The sequence below is a fragment of the Rhinopithecus bieti genome, unplaced genomic scaffold (genome assembly GCF_001698545.2).
Source record: "Rhinopithecus bieti isolate Rb0 unplaced genomic scaffold, ASM169854v2 scaffold_31525, whole genome shotgun sequence".
NCBI classification, from domain to species: domain Eukaryota; kingdom Metazoa; phylum Chordata; class Mammalia; order Primates; family Cercopithecidae; genus Rhinopithecus; species Rhinopithecus bieti.
The window spans coordinates 225,937-241,622 of record NW_016813514.1 but is presented as its reverse complement, the minus strand read 5'-3'; the positions used below and the strand labels follow the sequence as shown (position 1 = coordinate 241,622).

At 45.2% G+C, this 15,686-nt stretch overlaps 1 protein-coding gene across 1 annotated transcript; it reads right to left on the bottom strand.

The window, feature by feature from the left end:
- Positions 1 to 453: 453 nt before the first annotated feature.
- TAP2 (transporter 2, ATP binding cassette subfamily B member) lies at positions 454 to 14,560 on the bottom strand. Its single transcript, XM_017848563.1, has 13 exons — positions 14,486 to 14,560; positions 14,036 to 14,337; positions 13,128 to 13,624; positions 12,924 to 13,038; positions 11,006 to 11,136; positions 10,519 to 10,724; positions 8,005 to 8,202; positions 7,711 to 7,839; positions 5,631 to 5,819; positions 5,281 to 5,454; positions 4,944 to 5,103; positions 4,443 to 4,579; positions 454 to 4,076 (listed from the first exon to the last, which is right to left on the bottom strand). The coding sequence occupies exons 3-13, from the start codon at positions 13,618 to 13,620 to the stop codon at positions 3,897 to 3,899; spliced, it is 2,112 nt and encodes a 703-aa protein (XP_017704052.1). The 5' UTR covers positions 13,621 to 13,624; positions 14,036 to 14,337; positions 14,486 to 14,560; the 3' UTR covers positions 454 to 3,896.
- Positions 14,561 to 15,686: the final 1,126 nt, after the last annotated feature.

Genomic DNA, 15,686 nt, shown 5'->3' with positions numbered 1-15,686 from the left:
TGAGCCACCGCGCCCGGCCAAAAGAAACTAATTCCTAAAACTAAGTACTTTATTCACTGTTTCATAGCTAGTCAATCTAATTTCAGTATCTTTTAATAAGATGATTTCCTTAACAATGCAGATATAATTTTTTTAAAAAACATTCTTGAAAATAAACTGTTACATACCAAAAAAAATTGTATATATATATATGGAGAAACATAAACTCATACGTTGCTGCTGGAATGATAAACTAATATAACATCTATGAAGGCAATTTTGCAATATCAATATTCATAATGTATATATTGGACTCAGCAACTCCTCTTTAAGATTGTATCATATGCGTATTTTTGCATATGTGCATTACCATATCTATACAAGACTAACTAGCAACAGCAAAAGACTTCCAATAACCTAACTAGCCATCAGTAAAAGGAAACAGGCTAAATAAAATATGGAACTTCCATAAAATAGAATACTACATAGCCATATATTTTTAATTTAAAAAATAAAGTTCAGAACAGTGAACTTAGAGAGCTGCTGTTTGCAAAATACTGAGCAAAATAAAGATATACATATTTGCTTAGTACACAGTAAACTTCTCTGGCAGAATAAACACAAAGCTGGAAGCACAGATTGCCTGTGCAAGAGGGATTAGCAAACCTTGGGGAAGGATTGAGAGTGAAGGTTTCCTCTGTATATTTTTTTGTGTCTTTTGAATTTTAAACCACATTAATATATTGCTTATTTAAAAAAATAAATAATATATTTTTAAAAGAGGATAGTAGGAAGATAAGTGGAATCAGGGAGTATAGGCAACTCTTTTGAGGAGTTGTTTTGCAAAGCTGGGCAAAGTCCATCTTTTCCTTAGCTATGTGACCCGAGCAAGTTAGTAAATGTTCTGAAACTCCATTTTCTCCTTGTTAGAATTGAGATAGTAATACCTGCCACAGAGAATTATCTTGAAAATAAGGTAAGAAGATATGTGTCAGATACTTAGCACAGGAATAGCACATAGTAAGCACCAGTGAACGCTTAGTAGTAGTAGTATAATTCCTAAGAGTCCATGGAACTCTAGGTTCAAAATCCAGTATCATCTGGGACCATCAGATGGCATCAGACTCAAGCAGGTGCTCCTCTAGCTGACAGCTCTAAAACACAAGGAAGATCTTTGTTTTCCTTATTCCCTAGTCCCTTCCCCCGCACAATTCTGACAATTCCGCATTTCCTCCTCTTGTTTCACAATTGCCATGTGGATTCCAAGTGGCTATCCCTGGGTGTAGGCATAAAGGACTTGAAACTCAATGCTGTTTCCACATAGGGCCGGACAGATAGGGTATGGAGTTGTTTTGGCGTCCAAGGAAATCTATCAGTTTCCCAAGCTTTCCCCTCTCCATTCATACTTTCCTTCAGAAAGAATAAGGCATATCTAGGTGGGAAAGATACTGCAGGTAAGTGACAAGAAGGGGAAATTACAGGGTAAGGAGATCAATCAAATGGTGATGGAGGGTAGGAGTGAACAAAAAGAACTCTGGAGCAAACCAGGATTAGTGACATCTGTGGTTCCTAGACACACCACACTTACAGGAATTTGTCTGTCTAGCCCGAATATTATGACTTTCAGAGAACATTTTTCTGTGTCCCTGACATAAAGCCGACCTGGGAGTTTCCCCTGAGATAAGAAACTTTCAGGACATCTTAAGGTCTACTGCTTCTTCCTGTGCTGCCCATCAAGATAAGTTTTCCACCCAACTTTATCATGATGAGCTGTGTGATTTCATGTCAGTTGCTCTGTAAAATTAGATTTGACTGTTACATTATTTTTAAGATGCCTTCCAGGCTTAAAGTATTATGATGCATGGGTGTAACTGTACTGAGGAAATCAAAGAATTTCTCAGATCATCTTCTTCCGTGAGGGCTTCAGCTTCCATAAAGTTGGGAGATACAGGAATTATTATTCCTATTTTATGAATAAAGGACATTTGTGGGAGGGAAAGGAATCAGGCCAGAGAGTTCTTTCTCTCCAAAGGCCTATTTTACCATCTGTGAAATTTGAGAGATGGATGGGCGTGGAGGTGCAAGTCAGCCCCAGGATGAAAGAAAGGCAAATCTGCACAAGAACTGCCCACTCTTACCCCATCCTCACTGCACCCTGCTCCCAACAGCCGCCAGGCAAGAAAAAATCCAGAACAGCAGTTTCGGGGAATCCGTTGCCAGCACTGGAAAGTACCCGCTGTTTCCGGGAATATGAAGGTTTCTCTTTCCTAGAATAGCAACCTTCCAAGTTAAGTCCCTCCCATCAACCAGTGATGTGTACAAGGTTGCACTGTCAGTAGTGGGAGTGGGCAGGGAGGATTAAGATTGAGCACGATGGAGGATTTATTTATTCATTTATTCAATGGACTTTTTATTTATTCTCCACTATGAATTAGGCCCTCGGCCAGGTAGCAGATACAAAGCTTTATAAGATATATGGCTTTCCGCCCAGGTGTTTATGGTCTAGTGGAAGGTCGAAAAAGCTGGGAAGGTGAAGATAGAACTTTAAAAGTGCTGTGAAAGATGTAACCGCACAGTGATAGAAGCACGTGGAAAGGGCTCTTTGCCTAGACTGACGACGTAAGGAAGGCTTCCTGGGAGACCTGAAAACTGAGTTAAGTCTTGAATTTGAAAATCAGGGGCGAGTCGAGCAGAAAATGGGCAAGAAAACACCATATGCAAAGGCACAAAGGTATTGGGGAGGGCAAGAAGTTTGTTGTAGAGCTGAATGCAACAGGAAAAGCTGAGACAGGTGGGCTGGAACACTGTGTGCCCTGAAAAGGATCTCTGCAGTAGGGCTCAAGAGCACCTGAAGGAATTTTCAGAAATGCCATCGTCGTATGTGACATACAATTTAGAAAAATGACTTTGTGAAGAATGGGTGGAAGAGGGAAGCTAATGGCAGAGAAACCGCTCTGGTGATGGGATTATCTTAAGTCTATGAGTGAAGACTGTAACAATGGGACCGGAGAGAAGAGAATAGATTCAGAATTATTTAGAGCTAAAAGCAGCAGAGCTTTTCTCAATCTGATTATGGATTAGGGTTTATGGACCCAAGATGCAATATAATTTATTGGGTCAGGGTGTGGACTCTAGGGTCAGGCCTGTGTTCAAACTCCAAGTCCACCACTACGACCGCCTTGGGAAAGTCATTTAACCCCTGTGAGCTTCAGTTTCCTCGTCTGTAAAACGGGGGTAATAACCAACCTCATAGGGTTGGGGATAACGATTAAAAACGATAATACATTAAAACACTCAGCACAGTTCCTACTCACATCAAAACTCTATCAATGGTAGCTGTTACCAATGTCGTTATTAATACCGTTAATCAGGGAACTGTTCTCTCTCCCTCCATACCCTAGCTTTTTCAAAATAGCAGACACTGGTGGGAACAGGGAAGGATATAGAAAGGCAATCTCATCAATATTTATGTCATTTTTTGTTAATTTCTATCTCAAAAAACAGACAAACGACTGATGGGACAGGCAGCAAAATAGTAACTATGGTTATCTCCGGTAAGTGACACAATGGGTACTTTTCTTCTTTGTACTTTTTTATATTGTCTAAATTTTCTATATGAATGTATACAGTTCATGTAAGAAGGAAAATATTTTAAAATATATTTATTATGCCACAAAATACTCCTCATCACCAGGCAAAGCTCTAGTCACCAAGGAATTAAGTTTCCTGGACACAGACAGCCCCACCCAACCCCACCCCACCCCTCCATCCCACCAAAAGCACACAGGGTTTAAATCTCCATCGTGCCTGCAACTCAGGAACAACTATCTGGCTGCACAGCTCTGGGAAACTCAAAGCAGGAACAGCTCTGGGTCCTGGAGACACCCCTGAGAAGACGGCCCAGTATCCCTGGGGCCTCAGTCCATCAGCCACTGCTGCACCAGGCGGGAATAGAAGTCCTGCCCCTCTTGGAGCTGGGCAAGCTTCTGCAGCTCGCCCTCCTGGAGCACCAGGATCTGGTGGGCGCTCTGAACTGTCTGCAGCCTGTGAGCGATCACCAGCACCGTGCGATCCCCACGGGAATTCCAGTCCTGCAGCTGAAGGGGGGATCACAGTGCCTCAGAAAGACAGGAATGAGACGGACACCACATCCACCTGGGCACCATCTCTTAGGACTTAGGGTAAAGAAGGTGTGAGATAAAAGAAGGTAGGAAAGGGCAGTAGATAAAGGCCTGGACTGCCCTTCTCGCCTGGCTGCACTGCCACAGCTGGAGGAACGGGAGCCCAGGAGGAATCGGGGCTGCCTTCACACCACCAGATTCCATTCCCCAACCCCAAGAAGGCACAGACTCTTTCCACTAATAGGTCCTTCGTCCTCCCTCTGCCCAATTCTGCACAGGCTGATCCTCCCAGCGTGCCCGCTCCCAGGCCCCACTGTCCCCTGCCCCTCTCACGGTACTCACAGCCTGCTCACACTGCACATCCAGGGCACTAGTGGCCTCATCCAGGATGAGAACTCGTGGGTCTCGCACAAGGGCCCGGGCAATGGCCAGACGTTGTTTCTGTCCCGCAGCCAGCTGGCTCCCCTTCTCCCCTACATCTGAGGAAATCAGAGAAATTCCCTTCCTCAGATACAAGTGACAGAGACAACATACAAGGAGGGACAAGTGCATAGCAGGTACTTCCAGTAGGACCTCGGGAGGTGGGAGGAGGGCCATGGGATGGAAACCCAATGAGGCTGCCCGTGGAGGAAGCACCACTGCTGCATTGCTTTCTGCAAACAAAGGCTCTTGAGCAATATGGAGGCTGAAGAATTCAGGGTGCGCAGAAGGAGACATAGGAATGGAGGAAAGGGCAGAGGAACAGCAAACATCAAGTTACAGGGACACGACTCTCACCACTAAGAGTAAGCCTGATTTTCTCTTTTTTACTGAAGGAGCAGGCTTACAATTTGTAGAAGATACCTGTGTATATTCCATGCTCCATTTCCTGGATGAAGTCATCTGCGTGGGCAGCCTGGGCAGCCGCCATCACCTTATCATCTTCGCAGCTCTGCAGCCCATAAGCAATGTTGTTCCTCACAGAACCGGAGAACAGCACAGGCTCCTGCCCAACTGAAACCACCTGTGCAGAGGAGACAGGGGCAGAGGACTATGTATAAACCCCCAAGGCAGGGGCCCTCTTGTCCTCCCCACTTATCTCCCTCAGAATGAACAGCTGGTGCGTCTTCCCGTGGATCTCCCATCCTCTCTCTGTACATGTTCCCTTCTCCTGTCCCCTGTCTTCTCCCTCCTCACCCACCTGGCTGTGCAGGTAGCAGTGTTCATATTGGGAGACGGGCTTTCCATCCAGCAGCACCTGTCCCGCGGTGGGCTGGTACAGATTCTGCAGCAGGGCAGCCACTGTGCTCTTCCCAGACCCATTGGGTCCCACCAGCGCCGTCACCTCACCAGGACGTAGGGTGAACGTCAGCCCCTAGAAAACCAGAAAAGAGTTAAGGGCCTGCCCCTTCTCCCTCAAAATCCCTCTATTTCTCTTCCTAGGAGAGGCAAGACCAGTTTCTCAGAGGCAAATGAACTACAGGCTGTGATGTCCAATTATGCATTAGCAGCAGAGAGCAAGGGTCCAGGTTTCCTCCCTCTTTCAGGCACCTTGAGCACAGGCCTGTCAGGGCGATTGGGATATGCAAAGGAGACGTCTTGGAATTTCACAACCCCCTGCAGAGTGGTGGGGGCCAGTGTGCCAGGTGACGGCAGATTTGGCTGTCGGTCCATGTAGGAGAAAACCTTGTCCGCAGCTCCCACGTTGCTGAGCATATCCCCATATATGTACACCAGGGTCTGGAAAACAGGAATGGGAGAGCCAGCTAATCAAACACACTTCCACCAGAGACCACCCTCCCAACTCTTCACACACTCCACTCACAACTGTACTGCTCCTCCTCCGTATTCAAAAGAGATTCTCCACCTTTAAATGTACAATTTGGATGGAATTTAAAAGCGACACCAATACCCCAGTGTTCCAATTTGCAATGTAAAGGATATACAGTCCATTCTCCTGCCATTCAGCATTGCCTCTAGCCCCAGATCTTTTCAGTTACTGCTTCCTATTACTTGGGCCCGGTTCTGTCTTGCTTGATTAGACGGGAACTCCTTAAATGCAGGCACTGTGTCCAACTCACCTGTGTAGCTATCAGAGTGCCTAGCGCAGTTCTCTACATAAAAAAGATGTTTATCAAGTGTCTAGGAAAATGTTTAAATAAAGCCCTGGATGAAGTCGCTGTTTTTGAGAACTGTAAATGTAGGAAGAGACCTAAATGCTCACTCTGCCTTTCCTCATCAATGATAGGCTGCTCCCTTTTGCAGCCCTATTTCTGTCATGGATCTAGGTACTGCTCATCGGTGGCTGATGTTGCCACAAATAGAGAACCAGACATTGTGTGACTCTTGGAGGAAGAAAGCATCACCACCTAAAAAGCACTGTTGCTGGAAAAAGACAAAAAAAAAAAAAAAAAAAAAAAACCCTCAATCTCACAAGCTTCTAGGTGTATCTATCGATAGACAGGAAATGCAGAGGCAGAAGAGCATATAATACCACAGGGATTCAGTCAACAAAATCCAGACCCTAAGAAACTCCACAGGACAAACAACCTATTTCTTCAGCAAATAAACTGTGCAAGGGAAACTTTTAGAAAGACACATGGATTGATGGATGGATGGATGGATAGATAGATGGAGATAGATAGATAGATAGATAGATAGATAGATAGATAGATAGATAGATAGATAGACAGACTTAGATATAGATAGATAGACTTAGATAGAGATAGACAGATAGACACTTAGATAGATAGATAGACTTAGATAGACTTAGAGAGATAAATAGAGATAGACAGATATAGATAGATAGATAGATAGATAGATAGATAGATAGATAGAGATAGACTTAGATAGATAGATAGATAGACTTAGATAGATAGATAGACTTAGATAGACTTAGATAGAGATAGATAGACTTAGATAGATAGACAGATAGAGATAGATGGACTTAGATAGATGGATAGACAGATAGATAGACTTAGATAGATAGACTTAGATAGATAGATAGATAGATAGATAGATAGATAGATAGATAGATAACTTAGGTAGGTAGATAGACTTAGACAGACACATAGATAGATAGATAGACTTAAAAGATGTATCAACCAATCACAATATGTGGCTGTTTGGGGATCCTGATTCAAGCAAAGTACAATAAACACACTCATACACATATATTACATGGATAGCACAAGTGGAAATTTGACGACTGAATGTATTTGATAAATTTTAAGAACTATTGTTAATTTTTTGGTGTGATAATGGCTTTGTTGTTATATACTTTTAAAGATGTTTATATTTTTAAGAAACATACCAAAATATTTACAGATGAAACGATATAATATCTTGGATTTACTTCAGAATAATATGGGTGGGGGAAGTGGCTGGGGATACAGATCAAACAAGATTGGGCATGAGCTGATCATTGTTAAAGCACAGGATGTATACATGTGAATTTGTAAAAGTATGTTGTCTCATTTTTGGCATAGGTTTAAAATTCTCCATAGCAAAATTACTTGGGGGTTTTGGTTTTGTATTGTATTGTTAAAAGGAACAAATAAAGCCCAAGGCCCAGAAGGCCACAAAGAAAAAGAAAGGGAAAAAAGGAGAGCAGGCTTGGCTTCTCACTCACGTGCACATAGCTCCCCACGCTCTCCTGGTAGATCATAAAGGAAAGCAGGCTGCCCTGGGTGAGCTCCCCATCCTGCATCTGCTGCAGCCCACAGCTCAGCATCAGCACCTGCACCCCCAAGTGCAGTACCTGGGAGAGGAGAAGAAAGAGATGGGGCTGGGAATCTTCCCATTCTTTCCCCCTCTCTGCCTCTATGAGACTGACCTGCAAAGGCCCCCAGAACCAGCTGTAGTTTCACTTTCCCTTTCCCTCCCCTTTTCCTGGGCTCCTTTCACAACCACTCTGCTATCTTACCCTCCTTACGAGTAGGTACAAGGCACGTTCCAGGTCTCTCTGCCAATACAGCTGCCGGCATTGTTCAAGGGCCTCTTTATAGCGACAGACTTCATGCTCCTCAGCCCCAAAACTGCGAACGGTCTGCAACCCTCCAACAGCCTCCCGCACCACCTGCCCTGCCCTGGCCACTGCATCCTGGATCTCCCGAAGCACTGCCTGGAAAAGAGGGTCAGCAAACACCGGGGCTGATGTGGCAGAGACAGCAGGCCCCCACATCTTATTCCAGCCTATGCGATGCTCCCTAGTCTACCTAAAAATACCAAACTGTTTCTTTCCTTCTTCCTTACTGTTCTTTCCAGAAGGAGTAAGAGTGAAGGAGCGAGGGAACAAAATATTATCGAGCTCTCAGTGTTAGGTAGTATAGAAGATACATGCAATTTTTTTTAACCTTCATTTGAGGTAATTCTCCCATCCCCAGTGTCTGAATCAGGAAGGAAGCATAGTTTTCCCAAGGAGCCACAGATAGTTAAGAAAGGTGGAGATGTAATTCCAAATGGATCAGAGGCCTCAGCGTAAGAGCTAACACTATAAAACTCCTAGGAAAATGTAGGAGAAGAGCCTCATGCCACTAGATCTGGCAATGATTTCTTGGACATGACACCAAAAGCACAGACAACAAAAAATAGATAAATCAGACTTCATCAGAATCTAAAACGCTTGCGCATCAAAGAACTCTATCGACAGAGTGAAAAAGCAACCATAAATGCAAGAACATATTTGTGAATCATATATCTGATAAATTAATATGCAAAACATTTAGTGAACTCCCATAACTCAAAAAAAAAAAAAAAATGGGCAAAGAACTTACATTCTTTCAAAAAAGATACATAAATGGCTAAAAAACACACGAAAAGATGCTCAACATTTACTAATCATTAGGGAAATGCAAATCAAAACCACAGTGAGATAATCCTAATCACCTAATCACCACCATTAGGATGGCTATCAGAAAAAAAAGACAACAAAAACTAGTAAGTGTTGATGAGGATGTGGAGAAATTGGAAACCTTATGCACCGCTGGTGGGAATTTAAAACTGTTGCCTCCGCTATGGAAAACTGTGTGGTGATTTGATACAGTCTGGCTGTGTCCCTACCCAAATCTCATCTTGAATTCCCATGTGTCGTGGGAGGGACTGGGTAGGAGGTAATTCAATCATGGGAGCAAGTCTTTCCCGTGCTGTTCTTGTGATAATGAATAAGTCTCACGAGATATGGTGGTGTTAAGAAGGGGAGTTTCCCTGCACAAGCTCTCTTTTCTCTTTGCTGCCATGTGAAATGTGTCTTTCACCTTCCGCCATGATTGTGAGGTCTTCTCAGCCACGCGGAACTGTAAGTCCAATAAATCTCTTTCTTTTGTAAATTGCCCAATCTTGGGTGTGTCTTTATCAGCAGCGTAAAAATGGACTAATACATGGTTCCTCAAAAATTTTTAAATAGAATTACCATATGATCCAGCAACTCCACTTCTAAGTATATACCCAAAAGAACCAAAAGCAGGGTATCAAACCAGTATTTGTACACTCATGTCCACAGCAGCATAATTCACAATAGCCAAAAGGTGGAAAAAACGCAAATGTCCATTGACAGATGGATAATCAAAATGTGACATATGCACACAACAGAATATTATGCAGCTTTAAAAGGGAGGAAATTCTAATGCATGCTACAATAGGGATGAGGCCTGAAGACATTATGCTAAGTAAAATAAGCCAGTCACAAAAAGACAAATACTGTATGGTTCCAGTTACGTATAGTATCTGGAGTCATCAAATTCACAGAGACAGAAGGTACAATGGAGTTTGCCAGGGGCCAGGGGTTGGGGGTAGTAGGCAGTTACTGTTTAGTGGGTACAAAGTTTCATTTTAGGAAGATGAAAAAAGTTCTGGAGATGGATGGTGACAATGGTTGCCCAATAACAATGTGGGTTTCCTAAATGTCACTGCACTGTACACTTCAAATGGTTAAAATGGTAAATTTTATATTATGTATGTTTTACCACAATATAAGAGAAAAAGAGAAGGTGGAGCTGACATTCAGACTCAAGACTTCCTGATGACGCCTCCTTTCCCTATGCTTCATCCAGACTTCTGCTGATTTTAAAGGGAAAATCTCCCTGCCTAACAGCCTCCAAGAAATCATTTTAATCTTTGCAGTGGGGCGGGGATGTACAGACTCCTTTAAGAAGCTAATGAAAAGTTATCTCCTATCATCTCCTCTCCCTATTCCCTCCCCCACACCCTCACACACACTTTTACATTTTTGTTTACAGTTCTGGAGAATCATGAACCTTCTGAACTCAAATATCCATTGTTGGATGACTGGATAAGCAAAATGTAGTATACAATATACCTTCTCCCCTAAGGGCTGAGAAGAGAACATCTCTCTCTAGGAGATCCTCTAGCCACAAATGTGGAAGCCTCCTCACCTGTCAGTTTTATTCTCCCTTTGGGGTTCCCTTACATGCACACTCACCTGATGGCGGGTGTTGTATACCTTCTCGGCTGCTATTGTGAAGGGCATGTCCAGCAGAGAAAGGAGGGTGAGTCGAGGCGATATGCTGAGCATGAAGCCATACAGCCCCACCACTTTCACCAGGCTTCGCAAGAGCACATTGGCATTTAAAGGAAGCCAGTTACTCATCAGGGTGGTATCCGAGCTCAGCCGTGAGTTCAGCTCCCCTAAGAAGGACAGAGCAGGTGAGGAAAGAGGAAACCATGTGTACTGCAGGGCCCCCAGAAACTCCCTCCTAACCGTTCCCTCTGACACAGCCCCCTCCTCTGAACATCCTCATTCACTTGCAGAGGGACAGTGGAGGCTGCTTCTCCCCCGTCCCAAATGAGAAAAAAGCATCCCCAGGTCCTGGCATACGGGTAAAAGCAGGAGGAGAGGCTGTGGATGGAAGATCACTGAGGGGCAAGGGATGTCCATGGGAATCCCAGACCTGGACTCCAGGTCCCACCTGTCTTAGCCTCCTGGAAGAAACCGAGGTCCTGGCGCAGCAGGGAGGAGAAAAGCTGCTCCCGGATCCGCAAGTTGATTCTAGACATGGTGTAGGTGAAGCAGCCTCCTCGGCAGCCTGCAGACAGTGAGCTGCGGGGTAGGAGATGAGAGGGGAGGGAGATGCAGAGAAGGAGGAAGCCAGCGGGTGAAACAGAGGAGCAAGCCAGGAGTGCAGAGAAGCACAAAGTCGGGGAAAAGCATGCCAGGAGAGGCAAAAGAGACAGAAATGAGAGACAAACACACAGAGAGACAAGAGGCAAGGAATACACAGAGGAAGAAGAAAGGGGAGACGTGGTGAGCTAGATGTGAGAACAAAATCATAACATGTACAAATTCACAAGTATTTATGGAGTGCACTCTGTACTAGACACAATAGAAGGCTACAATAGAAGGGAAAAGATATTGTGAAAACAAGTATCCCAGTGCTTGTTTCTGTCCTGGCCTCCCTCAGGCTTGTCCCTCTGTGCGTCTCCTCTGCCTTCGTCTCCTTCCTGCCCCATACCCAAAGCCCTTCTCTGTCACCATAGATACTTCATCATGGGAACTGCAGTAATAAACTCCCTGCCCCCACCATTCTCTGGAGCCCGAGTCATGTGGTTCCCATCTTTCATCCTTCAGGTTGGAGAATTCCTCTTAGACCAACTACATGTCTACAGTAAAACTTAGAGGAAAAAATATAAAAGCATAAAAGCAGGTATTTTACAACATATATGTTTCTAACACAAATTTAGTTACCATATTGAAGAGGCATTTGGAATAGTCAGACATGATATAATGAGAGTTTGGACTTTAATGAAAGGGATGCATTCTGAGAAATGTGTCATTAGTTTCATCGTTGTGTGAGCATCGTGGAATGTACTTACACAAACCTAGATGTCATAGCCTACTACACACCTAGGCCATGTAGTTTAGCCTATTCCTCCTAGACTACAAATCTGTACAACATATGACTGCACCTAACACTGTGGGTGACTGTAGCACAGAAGTAAGTATTTGTGTATCTAAACACAGAAAAGATACAGTAAAAATATAGTATTATAATCTTGTGGGTCCACCATCTTATATGTGGCCCATCATTGACCTAAACATCATTATCCAGAACATCATTATGCAGAACATCATTATGCAGTGCATGACTGTAGTTTCAGCAGAAAGCAGCCAGGATGGAATGAAGGCACAATGAAGAAATGGTTTTTGAGGGTATTCTAAATTAAGTATGACCATAAAAATAGAGACAATCAGGCCGGCTGGGATTTGGGTAAGGTGAGTGCGCACCTCCTTAAACTTTGCATCCCAGGTGCCTCACTCACCTCATCCCAGTCCAAGCCTTATCAAACAGTTTGTTTGTGTGAGTATGTCTAGAAAGAGAAGGGAAAGCAAGTGAAGGGAAAAGAGTAATGATTCTGGAAAGAAAGGTGATAAGCCTCAGAGTAAGATCTTCAGGGACTGGCAAGGTAAGTTGGGAAAGAAGAGTGAGAGGGAGAAGCATGCCCATCCTGAGGAGAGAGTGACCCTGGAGAGATACTTTGGAAACAGACTTAGCAGTAGGAGGCAGAAAGAAATGGAATTTCATGGGCCTAGGAATGTTGAGAGACAACTGAGAGACATTCCATCTGAGACTTCAATTCCTTTTGTACTACCTTCACTCATAACTTGTACCTATAATAAGATCAGAGAAACTTTGAAGATATTGGATGAATATGAATGAAGGAAGAAATGAATGGATACATGAAACAGAATGGTGACTACATTCGCCATATTTTAGTTTGAGTATTTTTGTGCTTTGCGCCTGAAAGGGCCTAGAAATAGAGTTAGGGAAGTGAAGACCCCTGTAAAGATCTGGGGCTAGCAAATGGACCCAGCTGCCCATCACCCACCTGCCAAAGGAGAAGAGGCACATGAAGAAGATGGCACTGGCAAAGGCATGGGGGTCAAAATCACCTCCCAGGATGTCAATCACACGACCAGAATAGTGAGGGATTAATGTCTCACCTGAGAGAGGCATGAAAAATAACACATGAATGCACTGGTGCCCAGGCCCTTTTTCCACCTCCAACTCACAACGTCCTCTCCTGACTCACCTAAGACAGCAAGGACAAGGAAGAAGAAGGCAGCAACGAGGAGAGGCAGGTCCGGCCTGGAGAGCTTCAGCAGCCTCCACATCAAGACTTTGTTGTTCACCTGGTCCTGCTCCTTCTCCTGGGCTCCAGGAGGGCTCAGAACAGCCCACAGTGACCAGCTGAGCCCTGCGGCCCCGTACCCCACCAGCAGCCAGCTCCAAGAGGCTGAAGCGACTCTGGCTGGGGGAGCACGTGAGGCCCCCGCGACCAGGGCTCTCAGTGAGACAGTCAGGGGGGTGGCCAGACAGAGTGGGGGCAGCAGTGTCCCCACAAATCCCAGCAGCCCTCTTAGCTTTAGCAGCCCCCACAGCCCTCCCAGCCGCAGGGTCCCCTCCAGCCATAGTCCTGGCAGCCCTTGAGGAAGCAAAGTCCCCAGAGGGCCCTGAAGCAGCCACAGTAAAGCCGCGTCCACCAGCAGCAGGAAGGTCCAGGGTCTCAGGTCAGGGAGCGGCATGGCTCTGTCAAGGATAGGAGATGAGTAATTATGGGGGTGGAGTCCCAGTCCTTGTCCCTGCCCTCCTACCCGCCTGGCTTCGCCCAATCCGTCCATCGGCTTCTCATTTTATCCTATTCGACCCTGAGAGCTCTCCTGAGTAACCGGTGCTCATCTGTACACCCCTCCTACAACAGACAGCTTTCGGCCTGCCTGGGGAGCTGGAAGCATGACCATCAGGAGCCTCGTGCTTAAAAAAAAAAAAAAAATTCCCCAGACCCCACCCCACCCCGCCTGCGGCAGCGAGCTAAGCGGTTCGGGCTCCGCTCCCTCCTATCGCCGGGTGCAGAGGGACTGGGAAGCTGGAGCGTAGACTGGGTAGTCACTTGGGCTGCGTCCCTGTTGGCGCTCCAGGTTCCCCTCCGCACCAACTCACCAGCCGCGCCGGGGAGACTGCAGCTCCGGGGTCTTCTGCTTCAGCGCTGAGGTCCGCTCCGCCTCTCCCAACTTCGCTACCGGCTCTGGTCAGCCAGCTACGCTCAGCCAGGGACGGGCGTCAGGGCTCGAGCAGCTTTCGCTTTCGCTTCCGCAGCCAAGGCCTTCATCCTGGGCTGGGCCGCCGGGAGGGGGCGCGCGAGACCCGCAGACAGCGGAACGGGAGGCCGAACTCTGGTTCTCAAGGCACAGGCCTCAATGAGTCTCACTCACCCTTAGTGGTGGTTACTCTGGGATATAAAACTGCAAAAATGTTTCTGTATCATTAAGTAAAATACAGTTGTCTCAAGGACAACTTTATCTGTCGTCCTTGCTTTGTAATTGAAGAATGCTTTGTAATTGGAGAATCATTAAATTTTCTCAAAGTTACTACTTCAAGCTCTGAACTTACTGTTAAGAAGTGCCCTCTTGCGGTGGCTCACGCCTGTAATCACAGCACTTTGGGAGGCCGAGGTGGGCGGATCGCCTAAGGTCAGGAGTTCGAGACCAGCCTGGCCAACATGGTGAAACCCTGTCTCTACTAAAAATACAAAAATTAGCCAGGGCGTGGTGGCAGACGCCTGTAATCCCAGCTACTCGGGAGGCTGAGGCAGGAGAATAGCTTGAACTCAGGAGACAGAGGATTCAGTGAGCCGAGATCAGGTCATTGCACTCCAGCCTAGGTGACAAGAGTGAGACTTTGTCTACAAAAAAAAAAAAAAAAAAAAAAAAAAAGTGCCCTGTTCCATGCAAGCTCCAGTTTTAGGCGAGCGAAAAAATATGCAGGGCTCTCCTAAATAGAAGGTTCCAACCAATCTCACCAGGCCAAAGGGGATTTTCACGTACAGATTTTGAATTTAGGAGGCCCTGACCTCTTCATCCGTCCTTCTCTTTATCCGTCCTTCTCAGCAGAGCACCTTGAGCTGGCGCGTGCTCAGATGCCTCTAAGCCTGTATTCCAAATTATGCTGGGTGCACCTTCAGCCTATGAGGGAAGTGCACGGTACTGGGCTTTGGTTCTTGTTCTATTTTCACACTGTTTAGAACAGTAATCGGGTTTCTAAATATCCTTCCTGACCCAGAGCCTACCTATGCAACAGAAAGATTCGTTTATTCCAGAAAGGACTCTTCAGATTGAAACCACCTCCCAAACTAAAAACAAACAAACAAAATCCCCAAAGGAAGGGTCGCTTGGATTCCAACTCACCATTTTGAAATGTTATCTGTGTGACTACCAAGGAGTCACTTAAAGTTTAAAACAGTGGTGGTGGGGAGGAGGGATTTTAAGTAGGGGCTAAAGTTTTTACAACTATTCATTCTGGAATTTTAAGTATCTCTCTCTAATGAAAAAAGTTCCATGCTCAAGCTCATGCTCCTACTTTCAAGCATTTGTTTCCTTTATTCTCTGGAAAGTGACACGGTCCATAGTTCCAGCATGATTCCGAAAATCTCATGATGTGTGTCTTTTTCTTCTAACCTGGGTCTTTTACATTTTCCCTGCACTCCTCACTTAGGGGAGTCCCCCGATCTCTTCCTCTAGAATTATAGTCCTGTCATCTTGCAATTCAGCATGACACATCATGAAATTGGACCCCTAATGTCTGTCTTTATATT